This window comes from Botryllus schlosseri, chromosome 10 (assembly GCF_051294905.1).
Source record: "Botryllus schlosseri isolate E-star chromosome 10, Bs_hap1, whole genome shotgun sequence".
NCBI lineage: Eukaryota > Metazoa > Chordata > Ascidiacea > Stolidobranchia > Styelidae > Botryllus > Botryllus schlosseri.
Window position 1 is genome coordinate 21,890,053 of NC_137245.1, and position 19,303 is coordinate 21,909,355.

Consider the following 19,303-nt stretch of genomic DNA (forward strand, 5'->3'; position numbering starts at 1 on the left):
TTTCTAGGCTGTGCAAAATCGAGTCCCTCAATGATTCGATTTGTTGTTGTTGTTTTCATAGTGTTTTTCTACATCAATGGTCATTTAAAACAGGCCGATATTATTTATTTTGATTCCGTAACTGTTGGCTGGTAGTCGGCGCACTTCTAGGCTTTTATGACACCGCTTTCGCGGATCAGATGACGTGGAGGAGCCTAGATAAACCTTCAACGCTTGGGATGGGATTCTAGAGTCGATCTCGGTCGGACTATAGATAACTAACCTACGGATAGATAGTAGATACGCAACACCGGTCGTCACGCTCTCTTGCCCGGAGGAAAATACTGCTCAGCAATCTGAACGCAGCATAATTGCTAATCCCATAGCTGACAACCTGAGATCTCAAATTACAAAAAGTTGATCTTATTTGAAAGCTACTGTCGCCTTAATTCTGAAAATACACATTAAAAGTTCATTAAGGGAATGAAACCCGCTCGAAAGAGCCTTCAAAGTATGAAAATCGGCATTGTTGCTAACAATGGCAGCGACGCAGCACAATGACCATAACAATGGCCCTTGCATGGTTGCGATTGTTTACAACAATGCAGATTTTCAGACTTTGAGGTGTATTTTGAGTGGGTTTCGCTGCCCTGATCAGATTGTAATGTATATTTTCGAAATCAGTGCGACAGTAGCTTTCAAATAAGATCAACTTTATTTAAATTGAGCGCTCAGGTCATCAGCTATGGGATTAGCAATTATGCTGCGTTCAGATTCCTGAGCAGTAATTTCCTCCGGGCAAGCAAGCGTGACGACGGGTGTTACGTATCTATCCGTAGGTTAGTTATCTATAGTCGGACTCGAACCCGCAACCTATTGGCGTTACACCTGTGGATCATACCACGGCAACTTCACGACTAGGGCGGCGAAAGATCGATTACCTGGGCTGGGTATACCGAGTACACAAGGCTCCGAGTCGACTATTCAAATATCACTCATTATGACGTCATAAAAGTTTGAATCATGTGGATAGTTCATATGCATACATTTTTAGGGCTGGGCAAAATCGAGTACCTGAGTGATTCGATTCTGAATCACGTATTATGCTTCGAGTCGAGTCGAATCATCAAGTATCAATCATTATGACGTCACAACATAATGTAATATGTCAAAATTAAGATATGTACCTTTTATGCACCCACAAAGAATATAATGCCTGTTATATCCATCATATTTAAGATACTTCGGTATTATTTCGACCATACTGGTTTCATTGCACTAGTTGACAATGTTGTGGGATGATCATGACTTCGGAAATGTGCAATTTCCAGTAACGTTCGTAGCTATAGGTACTACATGTATATGTTTCGTATGCTACAATACGGTCACTCACTGTTTCAAGGCTACAACAGTGAAAATTAGTTTCGAAACTATAATTTTTATTGATAAATTAACTTTCAATTGCGAGGAACGTATAATTTCAGTACGCGAAAAAATCGTCTTTTACTACTCGACTCGAATCATTAAAATTAATACTCGATTCCCAGATTCGAGTACTCGAATCATTGTGCCCGGCCCTATACATTTTATGCGATCACTAAGAAATCAATGCCAGTTTTAGATCACGTTGAAAATAATTTGGTATATTTTCGACCAACCCATTTCATACATTTCGTGACAATGCTGATGGGTTGATCACGACGTCGCAGAAATGATATTCCCGTCAACATGCGTAGCTTTGTACTAAGCTTCGTATGCTGCGATACGGCGTACGACCAATCGGGGTTTCAAGGCTTCCACTATGGGGTACATTGCATCGAAAGGAAAGAGGCGTATATGAATTCAGGACTCGAAAAAACATCTTTAACTACGCGACTCGAATGATTACAGTTGATATTATCTGTCTAATATCCGTCGCCACTGCTGGTCAATATCGTTTCGTTAGATTTTGTGGCAACGGAGAAATAGGTATGCGGAAGACAACTGTTCTTGAAAACTTCCGTACGCGGTCTGTTTTTGACCAAGTCAATGATTCGTTTTGTGGTGCCGGGAGTTTGCTCAACTCTTTCTCGAAGACGGGATTGATGTAGTTGTTATAACTGCTTTGTGTTTTATTGAATCAATTCGATAATATCGTCATTAGTTTTACCAGGCCTATTCACCGTGGCACTCCTTTTATGTCGGCACCCGCCGTTGGCATTTGCATTGTTAGCGCCGGGTTTTGGTACAGGATATAGCCTACTCAGCGGAGCATAGGCATGTAATAGTCTCCGTATGGAAGTCAGATTTTTTTGGCGGTTTTACCATACGGTTTGAATCCTCGATGACGTCATAATATAAGACTCTAAGTACTGTAACCAGGAGTTTTAAAGGTCGTGGACATATGAGGGCAATAGAGCAAAAGCAATTGAGCGTATTGGCTGATGTTATGGTTAGGATTGGACCTCGGGTTACGGATAGTTTGGGGTTATAAAGTCGCATGCTAGAGTTTGGTATGTTCAACAGTCATATTTATTCATTGTGGCACATGTTCAAATGTAGGGCAACCAGTTTACAACGCGAGATACTACCTCTCGAGTACAGCACGAGTTCAAAGCACGCCGTGCATAAGGCCTGTGGAGGTTATTATGAATGTGTTGTTAGATCATATATTGTTTTGATACCATAGCATAGTAAGACTACTATACGATGAGTTCACGACGCATTTATTCTAACGTAGTCCGATCGCTGACACGATTGCTTCTTTACCTCTGATTGTATAATGTATATTCATTTCAATACGAATAAACTATTCTATTGTATATTATTATTTGGGATTTTGTCGACCCTTACAAGGCGTGTTGTCCGTTAGGTGTCGTCGTAAGCACGCGCTATTACAATATAGATAACTAACCGTAGGTATTACAATAACGTAACGCTTGCCACCTGTGCGCCCCGCTGGCGGCTCTGTCTTGTTTATAAAACTCTCCATGGCTCCACTCGAATGGAGTCGTGTTGTAGCAACAAGTATGTCACGTACTATGACGGAATTCTTTAGTAGTACAAGCCGAATGATGGAAGCGCATTATTTATCTTTCGAGCCTATGTTGTTTGACACAACAGAGCACAACGACTCTGTGGAATTGTGTATAGGCCTAAACGGTGCGAAATGGAAATAACAGGATAAATTGAGGCATCACCTGTCGGCATCATAACAGTTGGTGATGCGTAGTGGAATATGGCAATAAACTTCAATCAAATTATCATTGATACTGCGATCGTGCACTTTTCCATACCAGTCATATTATTGAAATCACCGAATATTTTTATGAGCGCACCTCGCTTATTTCCAAATCTGCTAAGCACATGAAGAATGCCGATTCACTAGCCGAAAACTCGAATAGTTACGATTGGATTGATCAACTCCGCCGGTACACGGTAATCCGTGATTGCAATTGCAATCGCTTCTTCGAAAAGTTTCCCACCGCTATGAATAGTTTCTGTTTATACTAATGCTAACCAGCGATGCTGCTTTAATTAGGATTTTCGTTTTTGTCTACAATTTGAATGCGTAAAATGCCGACTTTATCGATGTGTATTTCGGCGCTGATGTACCATACAGTTGCCATTCCATCCCGGTCGGCAATTACGAAATAGTCAGCCTCCAACCATTACCAAGCTTACTTTCGCGTAGCGTCACCGTGTTAATGTTGACATTCGCATCTCGCTAATACGATTTGGCCAATCTCAACACAATTTTGCAGAATGTTGCAATTATTACACTCTCGCGTATTCAAGTTGAAAGCAAACGCTGACCGCGTCGCCAATAGGAATAATTACGCGTCCTCGCGCACCATCGGAAGAATCCACTTATGTCCTTGAAGCCGGTCGAATTACCTTCTCGGGTGTCATTGTATTACGCGGGTCGCGATTGTCAACATCGATATGACATATTACTAGCCGGGTATTATAGAAATATCGTGTCACGTGTGTTGGTACATACCTCGACAACAATGGGCCTGATATTATACGCCAACAGATAGCATTGCTGCCTAAACGCGCGGTTCGCATATCGGTCTTGTTAGGTCGGAAGGTGCTATAACCGGGGCGATTAATCGTTTGGTAATGCCTTTTGTCGCAGAGTTGGGTATATAATGTGTTGCTTTATGCCGCGTGTCTACCAGTATCGGCTGGATTACTCTGCAGGGTAGTGCTCTTCTTAGTTGGCTGTATGAGTCTTATTACATTCCGGCTGTTTGCTAATAAGTCCTTTCAGGGTGACTTGAAGTGGGGTCTTGTTATTCTAGTATCCACTCGAACACCCAATCTGCGCGAAAGTAGCAGGGTGGTCATAGTATCCGCCAATTCCCGACTTCAATTTAGCGTTGCCGACGGATAGCGCTTCAAGAGATTCAAAATGTTATAAATATACATAGCCAGTGATTTATAACCATCGGAATCACTTGATAAACACGCCAATTTCTTCAGTATCGTAGAAACGTGTTTGCTAATATAAGGTCAGGTGACGCGGCGGCAGTAAAGACGTCTCAGTGCAGTCTGCTGATGCAAAGTTCATTATTATAAATATAAGTTTATGTTGATGGATTGCTGGCATCATGGTTTCAAGTAAGATGGTGGATATAAAGCAAGCCGGTCACGACGTGAAAAAACTCGCAGAGTTGATGGACAGTTATCATAGCTTGAGTCAGGTGTACGACACTAAACCGAAAGCTACGTTAAAGAAACGGACTATAGATAACGAAAGAGTCCCGCCGCTGTATAGAGAGGGGGGTGATTTTGCAAATTCGAACTCTATCCCAAAACCGGTGCCGCCTTTGATACAAAGAAAGGGCAGAAAATACAACCAAATAAGTGGTCACGATTCTTTGAAAAAACGGGGCAAGCCGGATTCGAAACCGGGCAGGGAAATGCCGGCCAAATTCCATTCGGGTAAAGGTGTCGGCGTCAAAATTTTCAAATTGAAAGACGCGAACTCGGAAGGAAATGTATTGCGGTCCGTGCCTGTGTGTCAAGACGACTTGAAGTATGCCTTTCACAGAGAGCCTCAAAAATCCATCTCACCCGACGATACATTGTATCAAGAAGCTTTAACGTCGCCCAGGAAATACGCCAATTTGAACAGTCGAAATCACACATTGAAACCCCGCCTCGAGACGCTAGGCAGTAAAAGAGCCCAGTTCAAATTGGACAAAGCAAATACCATTGGAGACGTGGATTTCGATCGTGAAAATGCGCAGAAAAGAGATTACCGCTTGTCCCGCGGATATGTAAACGATGTGTTTGCCAAAGAGAATTCGGACGTATTTGTCGAGGCTAATCTAAGGACAGTGGATAATGTTGGTATAGATACCATCTCGAAAGGAACGGAGATTGGTAAAAGGAGAGGTTTCACACAAAACCCAACTCATTGTGATGTAAAGAACGCAGTTCAGAATGGTGGTCAGACACGCTCTACGCGATTCGCGGATAACTCTGACATTGACATAAGAAGGCGGCAGGCAGCGGACATTTTCGAACAAAATCTTAAAAAGGCTTCGGAGAAGATTACGGAAGCCGAGTTTGAGATGGACAAAATACCGGGAGTTTTGAAAATGCCGAAATTTGTGCGCGCGGTCGAAGAGATTAACGCCGAAAATAGTTTTCGGAGAAGCGGAAGAATGTTGGCGGAAAGGGCGAATACTCTGTCGGCGAGCAGTTATTACATATCCGCTCAACCTTATCTAGCTTCGCTCAGTTCGATTACGGCTTCCGATCAGGTTTCGCGTGTAGATTCGAGAATTTCTGACGGAAGTCCCGCGGCACCTGCCAATACCCCCCAGTCTAAAAACACTCCGTTTTCCTCGCCGAGAAACGCGGGGACATCGCCATTGCCACCCGCGACTAAAAGAAATGATCCCTCAAAATCGAATAGAGTTGCGTCCATTCCAAAGGGGCGCGATGATATTGGCAGGAATCGTGCCTCAGATTTGAAAAAAACTCGAAAGGTGATGGCGGGGAACAAAGGGAAAATTCGAAAGTCTGGCTCGTTGAAAGATCCGAACTTAGAGACTTGTGTGCAGGGCCGGTCCTTTTCCAATGCTGTCAGTGTGTCGGATGGGACAGAATCCCCGAAACACGTTGGTCAAAGCGAGGGTGAAAATTCAAGAACAATTCACGAACGAAGCACAGGCAACGGCAGCAAAGACGTTGAAAATACTGACGAAGTGAAAAAAGGAGGTGACCGGCCAATTTTTGACGTTTGCGAAAGTTTCGTGATACGTGCAAAGCAACCGGCACGGCACAGATCCTCACAAACATCCCCCGATGAACCCAAGACGCCGAAAATAACGCGGGTGCCGCGTAAAAAGCTTTCACCGCTGCACACGGAAACTCGGCGCAGCAAATTTATCCTAGCGAGAACCGATAAGAGTTTGACTGGGCTGGAAAAGGGCCCCGTACGCTTGGTGTCGGACCCAGTCTCGTTTTCCGTGCGTCACCCGGTTTATGCGTCCTGCGACGCAGAGGTATCGCAAAGTATACCAAAATTGTCTAGAAACGTGCTACTCGGCAGGAGTGCAGACTTTGGCGATACTAGCGTTAAACAAGATTCAGCCACTGTAGTATTTTATCATCACGAGTCACGGGATAGTGAATTCAAACGGAAATATGAAAAGAACGATGCAATGCCGGGATCTGATGAGCTTAATTCGAGAATAACTCCAGACAAACAGCTGGTGGGGAGTACAGAAAGTGATAATGCTGGTGCCAACATGACAAGTCATGACGAGAACAGGTGGACTCGCAAAACCGGTTTCCCTCTCTTAAAAATAGCGGAAACGGAAGACCGTGGGTCACAGCGTTTGAACGAAGATCGTGTCACGTTTTTACGGTTGATGGAACGCGAGCTGACTAGAGAAACATTGCCGATTACGAAAAGCCTCCGTGCGGTAGCCGATATCGAACAGGAGATTTTACGTAGCCCTTCGCTGTCTGCAATGTGGAAAAAATTCTCGTTGGGTGAAGATGCGCCAACAGCGCAATCCTACGCTACGCTCGCTTCGAAATGCCCCATCAAACACGACGGGCCTGAGGAATTGAAGGTTGAAATCGAAAACACGCCACTGTACGATAGTAAAAGCAAGCAGTTAGCGTTCAAGTTGAACTATGTTCTGTCTGACGCAACAAGGAGATATACATTCCCGTTTGGGCCCCCGATAAAACCACAGATTAAATCGGTGAAATCAGTGTCGTCAGGTAGTGACGAATCCGGTCCCAAATCCTTGTCGATCACGGATTTAAACTTAGAATTAAACCCCGGCGATCGGCACAAGCATTGGTTTACACCAAATGTGAAAGGGGAGTTTGGACGTCGAAAACGGAAACGTGTGTCATTGGATGATGAAGCGCCGGGATGCGATGATTTTCAGTCTTCCTTAGCACCCCTGCCTGAAATAGCAAAATCGGGAGGAGGCAGTGTGAACGGGGCTCTGTCTTTTTATGTGGATCGCAAGTGAGTGGATTGTTGGGATTGAGGTTTGTGGTCGAGTTTGGGATGGTCGTCGTAGGCTAGTTGTGTCTCGATGAGTATGTCACAGCCATGAAGTTAAGATGAGTTCTGAGGAGTGTGATTATTGCTTCATGCAACCGCTTTCAGCTGTTGATTCCGCAGTATTTCTAAAATATACAATGTGCGCAAGAGGAGCAGTGCATTAATTCTAGATCAGGGTCGGGCAACATATGTCCCGTGGGCTGGATTAGGCCTGTAAAGGAATTTTAAACGGCACGCGGAGAGTTTCTACCATGAAAGTGAAATATTGACGAATTTTATGCGTCACAGAATGAATCCAAGTTTGCCAACCTGAGAGAGATGGTTATGAAACTACTTGCTCTGTTCGGGTCTACATACATTTTCGACCATGAACTGATCATTACGAGACAAGGCGCCGTTTCAATATAACTGATGCTCACGTGTAGCTGTTACTAAGGGTTTTTACGTACGACATGCAGCCAGAGTTCCAAGAATTCGTTGACAACTTTGACCGACCACAAATGTCTGATTGACTTCAACAGCTATTGTTGATAAATTCATTAAATACTGTTTTTGTCTCCATGCTTTGAACTTGAAGTTTACATTAAAAAAATGATTCATTTCTCTGAAGTCGTGATCGACCCGCAGCATTGTCACTAAGTGCAATGAAAAGATATGATCGAAAAAATGCCAATTGTCTTTATGTAGGACTGTCATTATTTTCTTTGTGTTTGCAAAAAGTTGCACGTTTTAACTTTCACATAATCCACACTATTTTGACGTCATAATGAGTGATACTTGACTAGAAGCCTAATACTCTATTCGGAAATCAATCACTCAGTTACTTGATTTTGCTCTGCTCTAACCACTGGCCAGAGTTACCACTGTCAGTGCCGGTCCCAAGTCCAAGGGTTGTGGCTGGGATGGTACCTGGCATAGAAAACAGCCAATTTAAATAATCCTGTTCACTGATCCGCTGTGACAGCCCCTGCACGAGGTATTACAAATGAGAGACATATTTTCAGTGCTGACACATTGCGATGTTTCAGTTCCGCGGCAATACTACCCGATCCGGGAAGCACGTACAGATTCGCGCACGATGTTTCCTTCGATGAAGGCTCGCGATACCGCACCACGGATCTACACAACGGTTTCAAAGGGAACCCTTCGGACCACGGCTTGAACGGGCTGACCAGGCAATTTTCATCGGCTGTTGCAATGAGAAACCAGGACAACGGGTTGGGTGGCGCGGTTCTAACTACCTCTTATGGCGACATAACGAAGTTTATTTTCAGACGATCCGATTTGAGGATATCCAGTCGCGATCATTCGTCGAACGGCAACAATTCCAATGCAAAGGATGCTGCTCGCTCGTCAGCGTCAAATGACAAATGTGAGTCGCCACTGTTGTTGATTTCGGATCTTGGAAAAGGTGGACATTAGGGGTGCTCAAAGTAGTCATCGTTATACGCAAGTAGAGGTAACGATTTCCCAGTAAGTAAAACAATATTAATACTAAAAACTCTCAAGTAGAAGTAATCAAAATTCATAATCACTGGTGGACATATGAACATGCGACACTTGAGCATATGGGTTATAGTTACGGTTTGGATAATATTCAGGGTTGGGCTAGGGGGTGGTGTACAGTAGGGTTAGGACTAGAAAAAAAAAAATTTCGCCCGTAGCAGGAATTAATGAACATTTTGGTATAAATTAAAAAAATTATATTCATTTTGGTCAAATCGAAAAAAATGTCCCGCACAAACCAACTTCAATTTTCGACACTGGTCCGAATGTAGAAAAAATTTACAATTCAAAGGTATTATTTGCTACAAATTTAATCTTCATATATATGTCCTTTTGTACTTCTGGTAAAGTTTATCCATGAATTTGACTTCTCTTTCTGTTATTATGGTAGTGCCAGGGACATCTACAACGGAAATATCCGACTTCCAATGGGATTTTAAGGCACTTTATCGCTGAAGGACATTCGAGTGCAAAAATAGCAGCAAATAATCTTTGGTATACTCTAGAGCCCGATCGATATTGGATTATTGGGTCGATACCAATAAAACCGATATCTCACACCTTGACCGAGAACCCCAATACATTCAGCCGATATTCAAAACAAGTTGGATATACATAAGCACATTGTCAAAGCTTCAGAGCATTTATTTGAACATCTTTACAGCCATTGTTATATTTTAACATCAAGTAAACTAGAAAGGCTACATCTGGACACCTGTTAAATGTAAGCTATGTGACATATATCAATGTTCTCAGTCTAGCGGTCAAAGATTATAGTTTTCTGACTTCCTACTGCCATGTTGTGACGTCACGAAAATTGCCGATAATTTTTCAGCTTCAATGGCTGATACCGATAATTCTAATTCTTTCAAAGTGTGATATCGTCCCGATATTATCGGCGAACCGATAAGCAGTCGGGCTCCAGTATATTCCATCTATAGACATCTGGTTAGAATACCAGGCTTCCTGACACGCATTCGCGAGGAATAAGCATGATATCTCAAGAGTTACTCTCCATCTGGGGACTTGGAAGTACGGAATTATAGCCCCTGAGCTCCATCTCGCATTGCGTAGAGACGGAAGTTTATGCCATTTGATTACTGGTAAACTACTATTTTCTCTGAAAGAGCGGTATGCTCTGCACAGCACATAGATAAACTTAAAATCATCCCTCCATCCTCGGTTTTCTAATATTTTCATTTGAAATCCTGGCTTGATGGTCTGTACCAAGTTTTCGTAGTGTTTTACCATATCATCTCCAAATTTGTAGCTGAGAGTTGGATTTGTTGAGGATGTTGGATTGAAGAACTTTGATATATGCTTTAAGAATCGATAATATTATGTTGGCAACCAATGTATTGTGGTTTATGAAAACCCTAGCTCGTCATTGCAATTTGCAGTTTCACAACAACGCCATTCCGCCGACCAGTATCAACAGATGCTGAGTCACATATGCTATGACATTTTCAAATTTTCATCATATTCCTCTAATCGGTTTTCTAGACCGCTGAAAATATGTTAAGTTGTTCTACTTTCGCCTTTTCGAACAACCAGTTCGATTTGTGTCAAACAAATTGAAATTATACGATCTATACAGTCTACATCTAAAATCGAAATCAATAATTATTTATTAATTATTTAATTTTGACTGTAATTAAGAAAACGATAGAAATAATTCAATATGAGCGATCAAAATTTACCAAAATACTATTTTAAATCTTCGTAATTGGAATTTTGTCAGTTAAATTCAAATCAGTCGGTATATATAGTTTATATAGTCTGTATCTACAAAAAAAGCCTATCCTTCATACCGTGAAAACTGGAAAATTTTTGTGCAGGAGATTTTTGTTTAACCAGTCTTAACTTTTGGTATTTTTGCAATCAGGACACAAAAGTTCATCGTTTGTGACTACAGGACACACAAAATTTTGAATTTTTTTTCTAGTCATAACCCTAGTGTACAGGGTTAGGGTTAGTTTCGGGGTTATAAAGTCAGTAACGCATGCTTAAGTGTTGGTTGCTCAACTGTCGTTTTCCATTATGTCGCACGTTCAAATGCCGGGCAACCTTTGGAAATGTCACTGGTTGGGAATAATTGTCATTGTTGCTGATATAGCTGTGATTTTGTTAGATTATTAATTCTCAGCCCAGTGTCAAGTCTATACTTGCAAAAAGTACCTCACACCTTGCCCCGTTGCGAGCATCATAGTTTAATGGCATTTTTTGCAATGCCGGTTTTTGAGCAGGTGTGAGAATTATATATCATAATTGACCTGTAGGAGCAATTGAAATTTGTGTAGTTAATTGTCGTTAATTTTTCAAGTAGGCTACTTGGGATACTTAGATATTCCGTGATTCTGATGCACATCAAATGTGCTGTCTCTCCCCCAACTGCAGTCGAATCAAATCATTTGCAATACGAGTCACACAGTTTTCAATGTAATGACAAGTTATCTTGTCTTCCAATCACGAGTTGGTTCGAGTGTCCAACTCACGCGTCACATAGACACAACACACAACTACTATGGGTATGTGAGACGGACTTGAGTCAAGTCATGTTTTAGTTATCCCGCTATCATGTTATGTAGCCAGATAATGTATTATTAGCAAATATCTATTCACCGTCACTAACCTTATCCAATTAGTGAACTAGATAGAGACACTGATATTTTTATAACCCATGTCCTGGCCACGCAGGTGACTTGCCTCCGACATTGTCTCCGACCTCACCAACCATATCTCCTGCCGTCGCCGCGTCTAGTTCGAACACTGCGTTTATACCACCGCCGAGTGCTTCGAGACAGAACGCACCAACATGTACCACTGTACCACCCAGTAATATTACTTTTCGACTTCACAAGGAAAAACGCAATTGGAATGACAGACTTGGAGGTAAGACTGCGGCATTGATCCAAGTAGGATTCACTCGCTCACTATCAGAAGCTGGTTGGTTATATTTTTTCTGTTGAGTAGAACAGGCCGTCGGTAACTATGTACTTTTAGTTTTTCGAGGTACTCGAGTAGGATTTGCCAACTTGCTCAATTGGTGATGTTTGTAAACTACCGTAATTTTCCAAATTTAGTGCACCCCCATGTATAATACGTAGCCTTAAAATGACGTGTATATTCTGGGAAAAAGCCTGTACCCATGTATAGTACGCACCCTGCATTCGCAGTACATGAGTACATGAATAGTTGCGGTTTAGTATTCGATGTTGTTCTGTTTTGCGATGTCACTGTCGAACAATCATGACATAATGATCGCTAATCATAGTAGCCTACAATTAACGGCATTGTCTCTAAACGAGAGTAGATAGTAGCCAAAGCCTGTGAGGTCGGCGACGCGATAGCTCAGGCTAGCGACACACGACATCTTGCGCACGAGGCCTAATACAATTACAGATGCAATTGCTCAGGCCAACGGTTATGTCGGGCGCACCAGTCCTGTTGGAGATGCGACTGATTACGCAAACGATTATATCTTGCGCACATGGCCTCTAGTGTATGCGATTGTTAAGGCCTGTCGTTGACGCGATGAATCAACAAGGATTGCCGCGCACGCTTGTAGCAATCAGCGACCTGATTTCGCTCGCGTACAAACTGTAAACCAACTCAGCAAGAGATCGCGTGCTTTGCAGACGACTCTCGTTAATTAGAAACACGCTTTTCGTTAATTGGCTTCTCTATTTGGCAGCGCATCACACTCTATAATACGAATTACGGGGCCCAATGGCTAGAGGTGATGCGCGATTTAAACAAACATGAAGAAAGGTGTGAATCCAAGTTTTTGATCGAGGGATTTTTTTTCAAGGCTTGCTGTACCCATGTATAATATGCACTCCCCTATTTTAGGGCAAAAAAATCGGTAAAATTTTGCGCATTATACATGGAAAATTACGGTACTTGCATTTCTACTCGACAGTTTTTTAAACAAAACTACATTGACAATTTACTTCTTTGTGTAGGTACTGGAAAACGATTTATGAATGCAGTAAGGCCATCTGTCGGCAGCTACGTAAGCAAAGTAATCGTCACACTGTTTGAGTGATCGGCCACTATTTTTAGTCATAACAAACCTCATACTTGACAATGTCCCGATTCTGTCTTCTAAGATTGAGCGTTCTGAAAATCATAGCGGGGTTTTGCGTTGCAGATTTATCGATAAACGGCGGCGGATATTCAAACTCGCATTCCGCCGGCAGTAACGCGAAGTCCGACGCAGAGCCAATGTTGAGGATGAACATGACGTCGGCAGTGCAAAGGAGTTTGCAAACCAGAGAAAGGGCGTTAGCCGTAGCTACCAAGTAAGCCGTTTTATCTGTGCGTATAATTGAGTTTTCTTGATCGGGGGCATGTTTGCCGACAGGTCGAGGATATCGAGTCGGTACAGCAACAAAAATGGCAGCGCCTCGTCGGAACCTAACTACTCCGTAAGTAACTTTGTAAAATTTGGAACGATTTCTTAGACACAAGCACCCACATTTTATAGTTTGTACAATGTAGGACGAGTTTTACCTGCTAAGTGACTTCGTTTTTCGACTACTTCCACTTCTAGTTGAACAGTTCTTTAGGCAAAACTATTAAAATTGTACTCTTTGGACATGAAATAGGCTTTTCGAAGTACATAACTTCAATATTGCAGCAAACAATACGTTCATATTGCCAAATTTATTGCCCTGGAACCTTTTCGACTGGCTCTCGTCAGCAGTGAACGCCAGTAAATGAGGTTATCCAAGTTCGAAATCTAGAAAGAATTTTGTCTTTGGATTTTATACAGTAAAAAATAATTTTGGGGTATGTTTGCATCTCTATTATGAGTGAAGTCGTCACAACAACCGAGCGAAATGCATTACTCCTACTCAGTGACGTGCGGTGAGGTTCATGGCTGGTGAGGCACGGACCCCCCCCCCCCCCACACACACACACACTCACACAAACAAACACGCAGGTGAAGTAACTGATTAAGAGACCCAAAATGTGAATAACAACAACAGCGGGTATAGAGAGCATTTTCTTTGCACACTGATAGCGTTGCGATTCCACATTCTACAATACATGTAGGGCTGCTCGCTATTGTGCTAAATGGGCTAATTTAGACGGATAATAAATACTATCTCTTCAATTACCGGTAAAAATTATTTGAAGCACATTTTTAAGTAAAAAAAAACATGTTTGCCGAATTTCGAAAGAAAAGACACTAGGACACTACTAGGTCGAGTCAAAATACACCAGCACTAGGAGTGGAACCCCTCCACTGACCGCAGACAACGACAACACAGGCTATGTAAGTATATAGCTATCACATACCACAATTAGGGTTATAGGCAGGCCGTGTTATTTTTGGCATTTCAGGAGCCAGATGCCAAAACTGCCAAAAATAAAAATTTGAAAGTGCCAAAAATAAGCAATTTTTGGCATATGCCAAAAATAACACGGCCTGCCAAATAGTGTATTTCGTTCATGGTGTTGTGTTAACAGGACCGCGTTACAAGCGAGAAGAGCGTTTGTGAAAGGCAGGTTTCTTAATGTGGGTCCAGCCCACCCATTAGGGGTGAAAGCATGGTGTCCTAAATGGTGTGGGCACAGCGAGATTGAACGGCTGACTGCATTTGGTTTACGTCATACTTTCCATTTGTCCAAAGGCAATTTTACGACCATTTTTGACCGGCTTGTCGAGCGCTAAATCTGATAAAACGGGTATCAATGAGAAGCGGCCGCAGTACTGATTATTAAAATATAAATTATATTCTGCTCATGGAACTGGAACTCCCGAAATCAACCACGATTTTTGCATTGTGATCGAGTTGAACATTGTGACGCAACAAACTGTCTGGCTATTTCTGAGCTGCATAGTCTCGTTTTGCCAGACAGTCTTGTTGCGTCAATGTTCTTAAACAAGCTAACTTTCCCAGGACTCTTCCATCCGAGTTGGTAATATTAAAGCCACCTGAAGTGAAAAAATGTCCTCCGAAAATATATCGGTAGACTAAAGGAGAAATGATAGTCGGGCTACTACATAGAATGTGTTGAGAGACAACACAGGAAACTCCTGGAAAAGGATCAGGAAGAAAATTATTTCCGCGATGAGGTCGATGGCACTGGCGAAGTGATCTCTTTTCATGATGCATGGAAGCCGGTTCGGCCCTCCAAAGATTTTGAAGCTCTGAAAACCTTTTGTGGATGACTGGCAACATTCTTTCCCTCAGCGGCTACTGTTGAAGCCGATATTTCCCAGATTCGCTGGGCAAGAAATGAATTTAGGAGAAACTTAGCTGACCTGAGTTTGGAAGCACTGCTACAGTGCAAACGACTTAAGTCTATTCAACAACTGTGACAATCAGCTGTTGAGCGTGTTTGTTAGGCTTTTTTTTTGCTTATTGGCACCGATTCCGATGGATACTGCACATTTTGTGGTATCGTTTGATATAATTAACCAATGAAATCGTTAGGTTTTTTCTTCTCTGTTTGTTGGCACTGATTATACGTGGATGCTGCACATTTTGTGGTGTCTTTTGACAAACTAGCCCAAATAAAGCGTTTTTGTGACTAATTCGAGGCTGAAACTATCTATTTAGAGGATGATGCCAAAACTGCCAAAAATAAAAATCGAAAAATGCCAAAAATAAGTTATTTTTGGCAGTTTTGGCATATGCCAAAAATAACACGGCCTGGTTATAGGTATTGCAGTTGAACACAGCATAAAGGCCACAAACACCGATAATGCAGCCTATGAAAGTAGCTATCACGTACCACAATTTAACGTAGCTTTGGATGGAAAATACATGTACTGCTACATAAGTAAGGGAATGTATTTGCTCCGCATTACGTATTGGCCGTCGCTACTATATAATTCCTGCAAGACTGATGTTTTAAGAAATCGTTACCGCGTTTCATTGTGCTGCGATTGTCCAATTCTTAGCGAATAGTGCATGAGGCAGATTCGTTTGTGCCTCACCTGGCTATCGTTTCTCTGCGATGGCATTGTCTGTAATAAAGCCGAATGTCACCTTCCTTGGCGATTTTGGGAGGTTCTGTTGCTCTGACACTGTTAATATTTGGATTTTCGGAATCAGTGTGACGATAGCATTTGATTGATACCAGTTACTATGAATTCCGAGCTATTTATGACGAATTGCATTGTCGCAGGTGAGGCACGACGCGCCCGTGCCTCACCTAGGCCTCACCTCTCCTTTCGCGCTGTATTTTTGAATACTATTTATTGAAAATTGATCATGGGTGAAAAAATGTTCAAATTTAGTTATTTATGAGCATCTATGTAAAATGTCTATAATCATCGACTCTTCGAGGGTTTTCATAATTTTCACTTAATCACCCTGACGACAGGTGAGGCAGTGCCTCACCTGCCTCATTGGACCGCACGTCACTGCTCCTACTTCTACTTGAGTACCAAACTGACTAGATGACCACCTCCGTTGGCACCACTGAAGCACATTATTTGAATTTGATAACGGCATTGTTTTGGAACACCATGATACTACTCCATCATTCTTGTTTATACTGGCCTGCCAAGGAGTAAAAAGGACGCCTTTACCCCCCACCCCCATCCCAACCTAATCGTCGACTAGGATTTAGTGATAGCTCTTGTCTTGTTACTTCACTGCCTCACGATGGTCACGTTATTGTTTAAAAGAATTAGCGCAAATTACTTGAACAACTTCCTCCTGGTTTCTCCTAGACTAGAATGCAATCGCTTTATAACTATTGTTTGCCGGCAACACGTTCAGTATACAACCGTTACTTGCAGGATCCATGCATGGCGGCGCCACCGTCTTTTCAGCAACGCCTCATGGACTTGAGCATGCTCGAAAGTGAAACCGTTAAATACGAGCGAAATCGGAAATTAAGGCGAAAAAAGAACCAAGACAAAGACTCTTGATGTTTCTTTTCGAACGTTTTTTTATATTTGTTTGCAATTATCTGGTGAGATTCTTCACTGTACCGCGACATGACTACTGTCCAAAATACGTTCCTTTTCAAAGCTGCATTTACCACTTCTACCGATGTTTCGTTCGTTTCGTACTGTGACTTCATTTTTGAGCTGCTTGCGTATTTCCAGAAAACCATCTGAAATATTTAAAAACGCTTTCTAATGATCCATCCGAGTTATTTCGGATCGCGTTTCTCACTCCGCCGTGACTTGTGAGAATTCGAAGACACTGTTCGTGCGACATTCTCCACAATATACTTCTATCGTTGCCCGTTTTTAAGAGTATGCCAAATATATTTTACTGAGTGAAAAGTCGCTTGTGATGATTGCAGACTGTGGTGGGTCTATTGATTTCCGTTTCCCTTTTACGATGTTGCGTTTTGGAAATTGTTTCTCCCCTGACTGCAATTTAATCTGGTGTCTGGATTACTGCCATCGGTTTAAAACACCACAAGATTGGGATGCAGCGAGAAGCAATGCAACTTACTAAGAGCAATGTGCGGAAGTTGTTAATTTCTGAAATATCCATACCATCAGCGTCTGAATTCTATATGTAAAGTCTTGATAGAGTGGCACAAATCTTGCTCTTGAGATTGGCAAACTTGACTGGGTATTCTTTCCGTTCAATGAGAAAAATTGAGAATACTTGTGCTGACAAACGAATGATGGACGACTTCGAAGTGAGGCTGTGCGGAAGACCACAACACGACGTTGAAATTATCGTCGAATAGCTCGTAATTCCAGTAGTAGAACACTATATAGCTTCTGTAAATCACAGCGCTTATTTGAGAATTCTAGTGTTGCTGCGTTTTTCTTACTTTCAAAGAAACATTCGACTGCACAAACCACAGCATTTTGCTTTTGCATGGGTCCCGAGGTACTTGCTCAATTCGCTCTCGTGAGGTCAGTTGCGGTGTCTGTCTTGTTCAGTCCTTTACTTCAAGATCATCATGCACTACACAAACACAGCTGCACACCAAATTTGGTTCAATTGTGACAAGTATAACTATCATCATTGGTTTATTAGCAATTTTATCAGTTCAATACACCACAAAAAATGCGATACAATGAAAAGACAGGAAGATGTCGAAGCGACAAGGAGTAGTCTATGGAATCTGACACCCATGGAGGCATGCACACTGAATGAAAGTAAAGAATACGGTATAGAAAAAGAAAGCGACAAGAAATAGGGCGGCATGTCATGGGAAGCGAGATCGATAGGTCAGTCGTGGTCCGGTAATCTTGAGGATGGACTGTATTTATCTAGTAGTAATTGCTTGTATTTCGACTTGAATGTGGACAGGACATGCTCGTCGACTGTCGGATAACATAACATAACATGGTTGGGTTATATTTTAATCTGAACAAGTCACACACAATGTACAATGCGATAAGACACAATGCGATGTCATGAACAGATAGGAGGATGTAGAACGACACGCATCAGTAGCGATCCTTTACTCTAACATCCACCTCGGCCTAGAGTGCCCGATGTCACAGTTCTTTTTCGATGTTGATCTCTTTGAAGCCGCGGCCCTTTCTACTAGTTCTTTTCCATTCATTGTGAGTGCTTTCTTTCGTCGGGTCTTTTTCCGGGCTTTTTTGTCGCCGTAAGAACGGCAACGGCAGGGGAAGAGGAGCCCAGATAAACCTCCGGCGGGAATCGAACGCGATTCGCCTGCGTGCTGGGCGCTTATCGTAACCACTACACTATCTCCCCTGCCGGCGGGATACTGTTCCACACATAAGGTCGGGCATATTTGATAGAGCGATGATCTTTTCGGTCGATCATATGATATTTGGACGACGGGGACGCGCGTGTGTTGTACTTGTGCGCTTTTGATTCCGAGGTAAAGAAGTCATTGAAATATTCGGGGCAACGACCGCAGTGGAACTGATACATAAACTTGACGATATAAGAGAGAGAGAGAGAGAGAGTCTTTATTTTCATCCAACCAAAATACATAACACACGGCAGTGATGGTGGTACAGAAAATATGCTTGCACAGTATTCGGTATTAGATAGGAATGATCGATAAGACAGGGGAGATAGTGTAGTGGTTACGATAAGCGCCCAGCACGCAGGCGTCGGAGGTTTATCTGGGCTCCTCTTCCCCTGCCGTTGCCGTTCTTACGGCGACAAAAAAGCCCGGAAAAAGACCCGACGAAAGAAAGCACTCACAATGAATGGTAAAGAACTAGTAGAAAGAGCCTCGGCTTCAAAGAGATCAACATCGAAAAAGAACTGTGACATCGGGCACTCTAGGCCGAGGTGGATGTTAGAGTAAAGGATCGCTACTGATGCGTGTCGTTCTACATCCTATCTGTTCATGACATCGCAT

At 42.5% G+C, this 19,303-nt stretch overlaps 1 protein-coding gene across 3 annotated transcripts in view; it reads left to right on the plus strand.

Moving 5' to 3' along the window:
• LOC145448326 (uncharacterized) overlaps positions 1–17,273 on the plus strand; it is a 29,514-nt gene extending 12,241 nt beyond the window's left edge. For 2 of the 3 annotated variants that reach the window (XM_080326706.1, XM_080326707.1), the window contains exons 10-15: positions 8,536–8,724; positions 8,782–8,879; positions 11,711–11,905; positions 13,167–13,317; positions 13,380–13,443; positions 16,779–17,273. In XM_080326706.1, coding sequence (XP_080182832.1) covers positions 8,536–8,724; positions 8,782–8,879; positions 11,711–11,905; positions 13,167–13,317; positions 13,380–13,443; positions 16,779–16,910 — 829 coding nt within the window. In that variant the 3' untranslated portion in view covers positions 16,911–17,273. Of the gene's footprint in view, positions 1–467; positions 7,469–8,535; positions 8,725–8,781; positions 8,880–11,710; positions 11,906–13,166; positions 13,318–13,379; positions 13,444–16,778 lie in introns of those variants that run through there. The other variant, XM_080326705.1, reaches the window with a different exon arrangement.
• Positions 17,274–19,303: the final 2,030 nt, after the last annotated feature.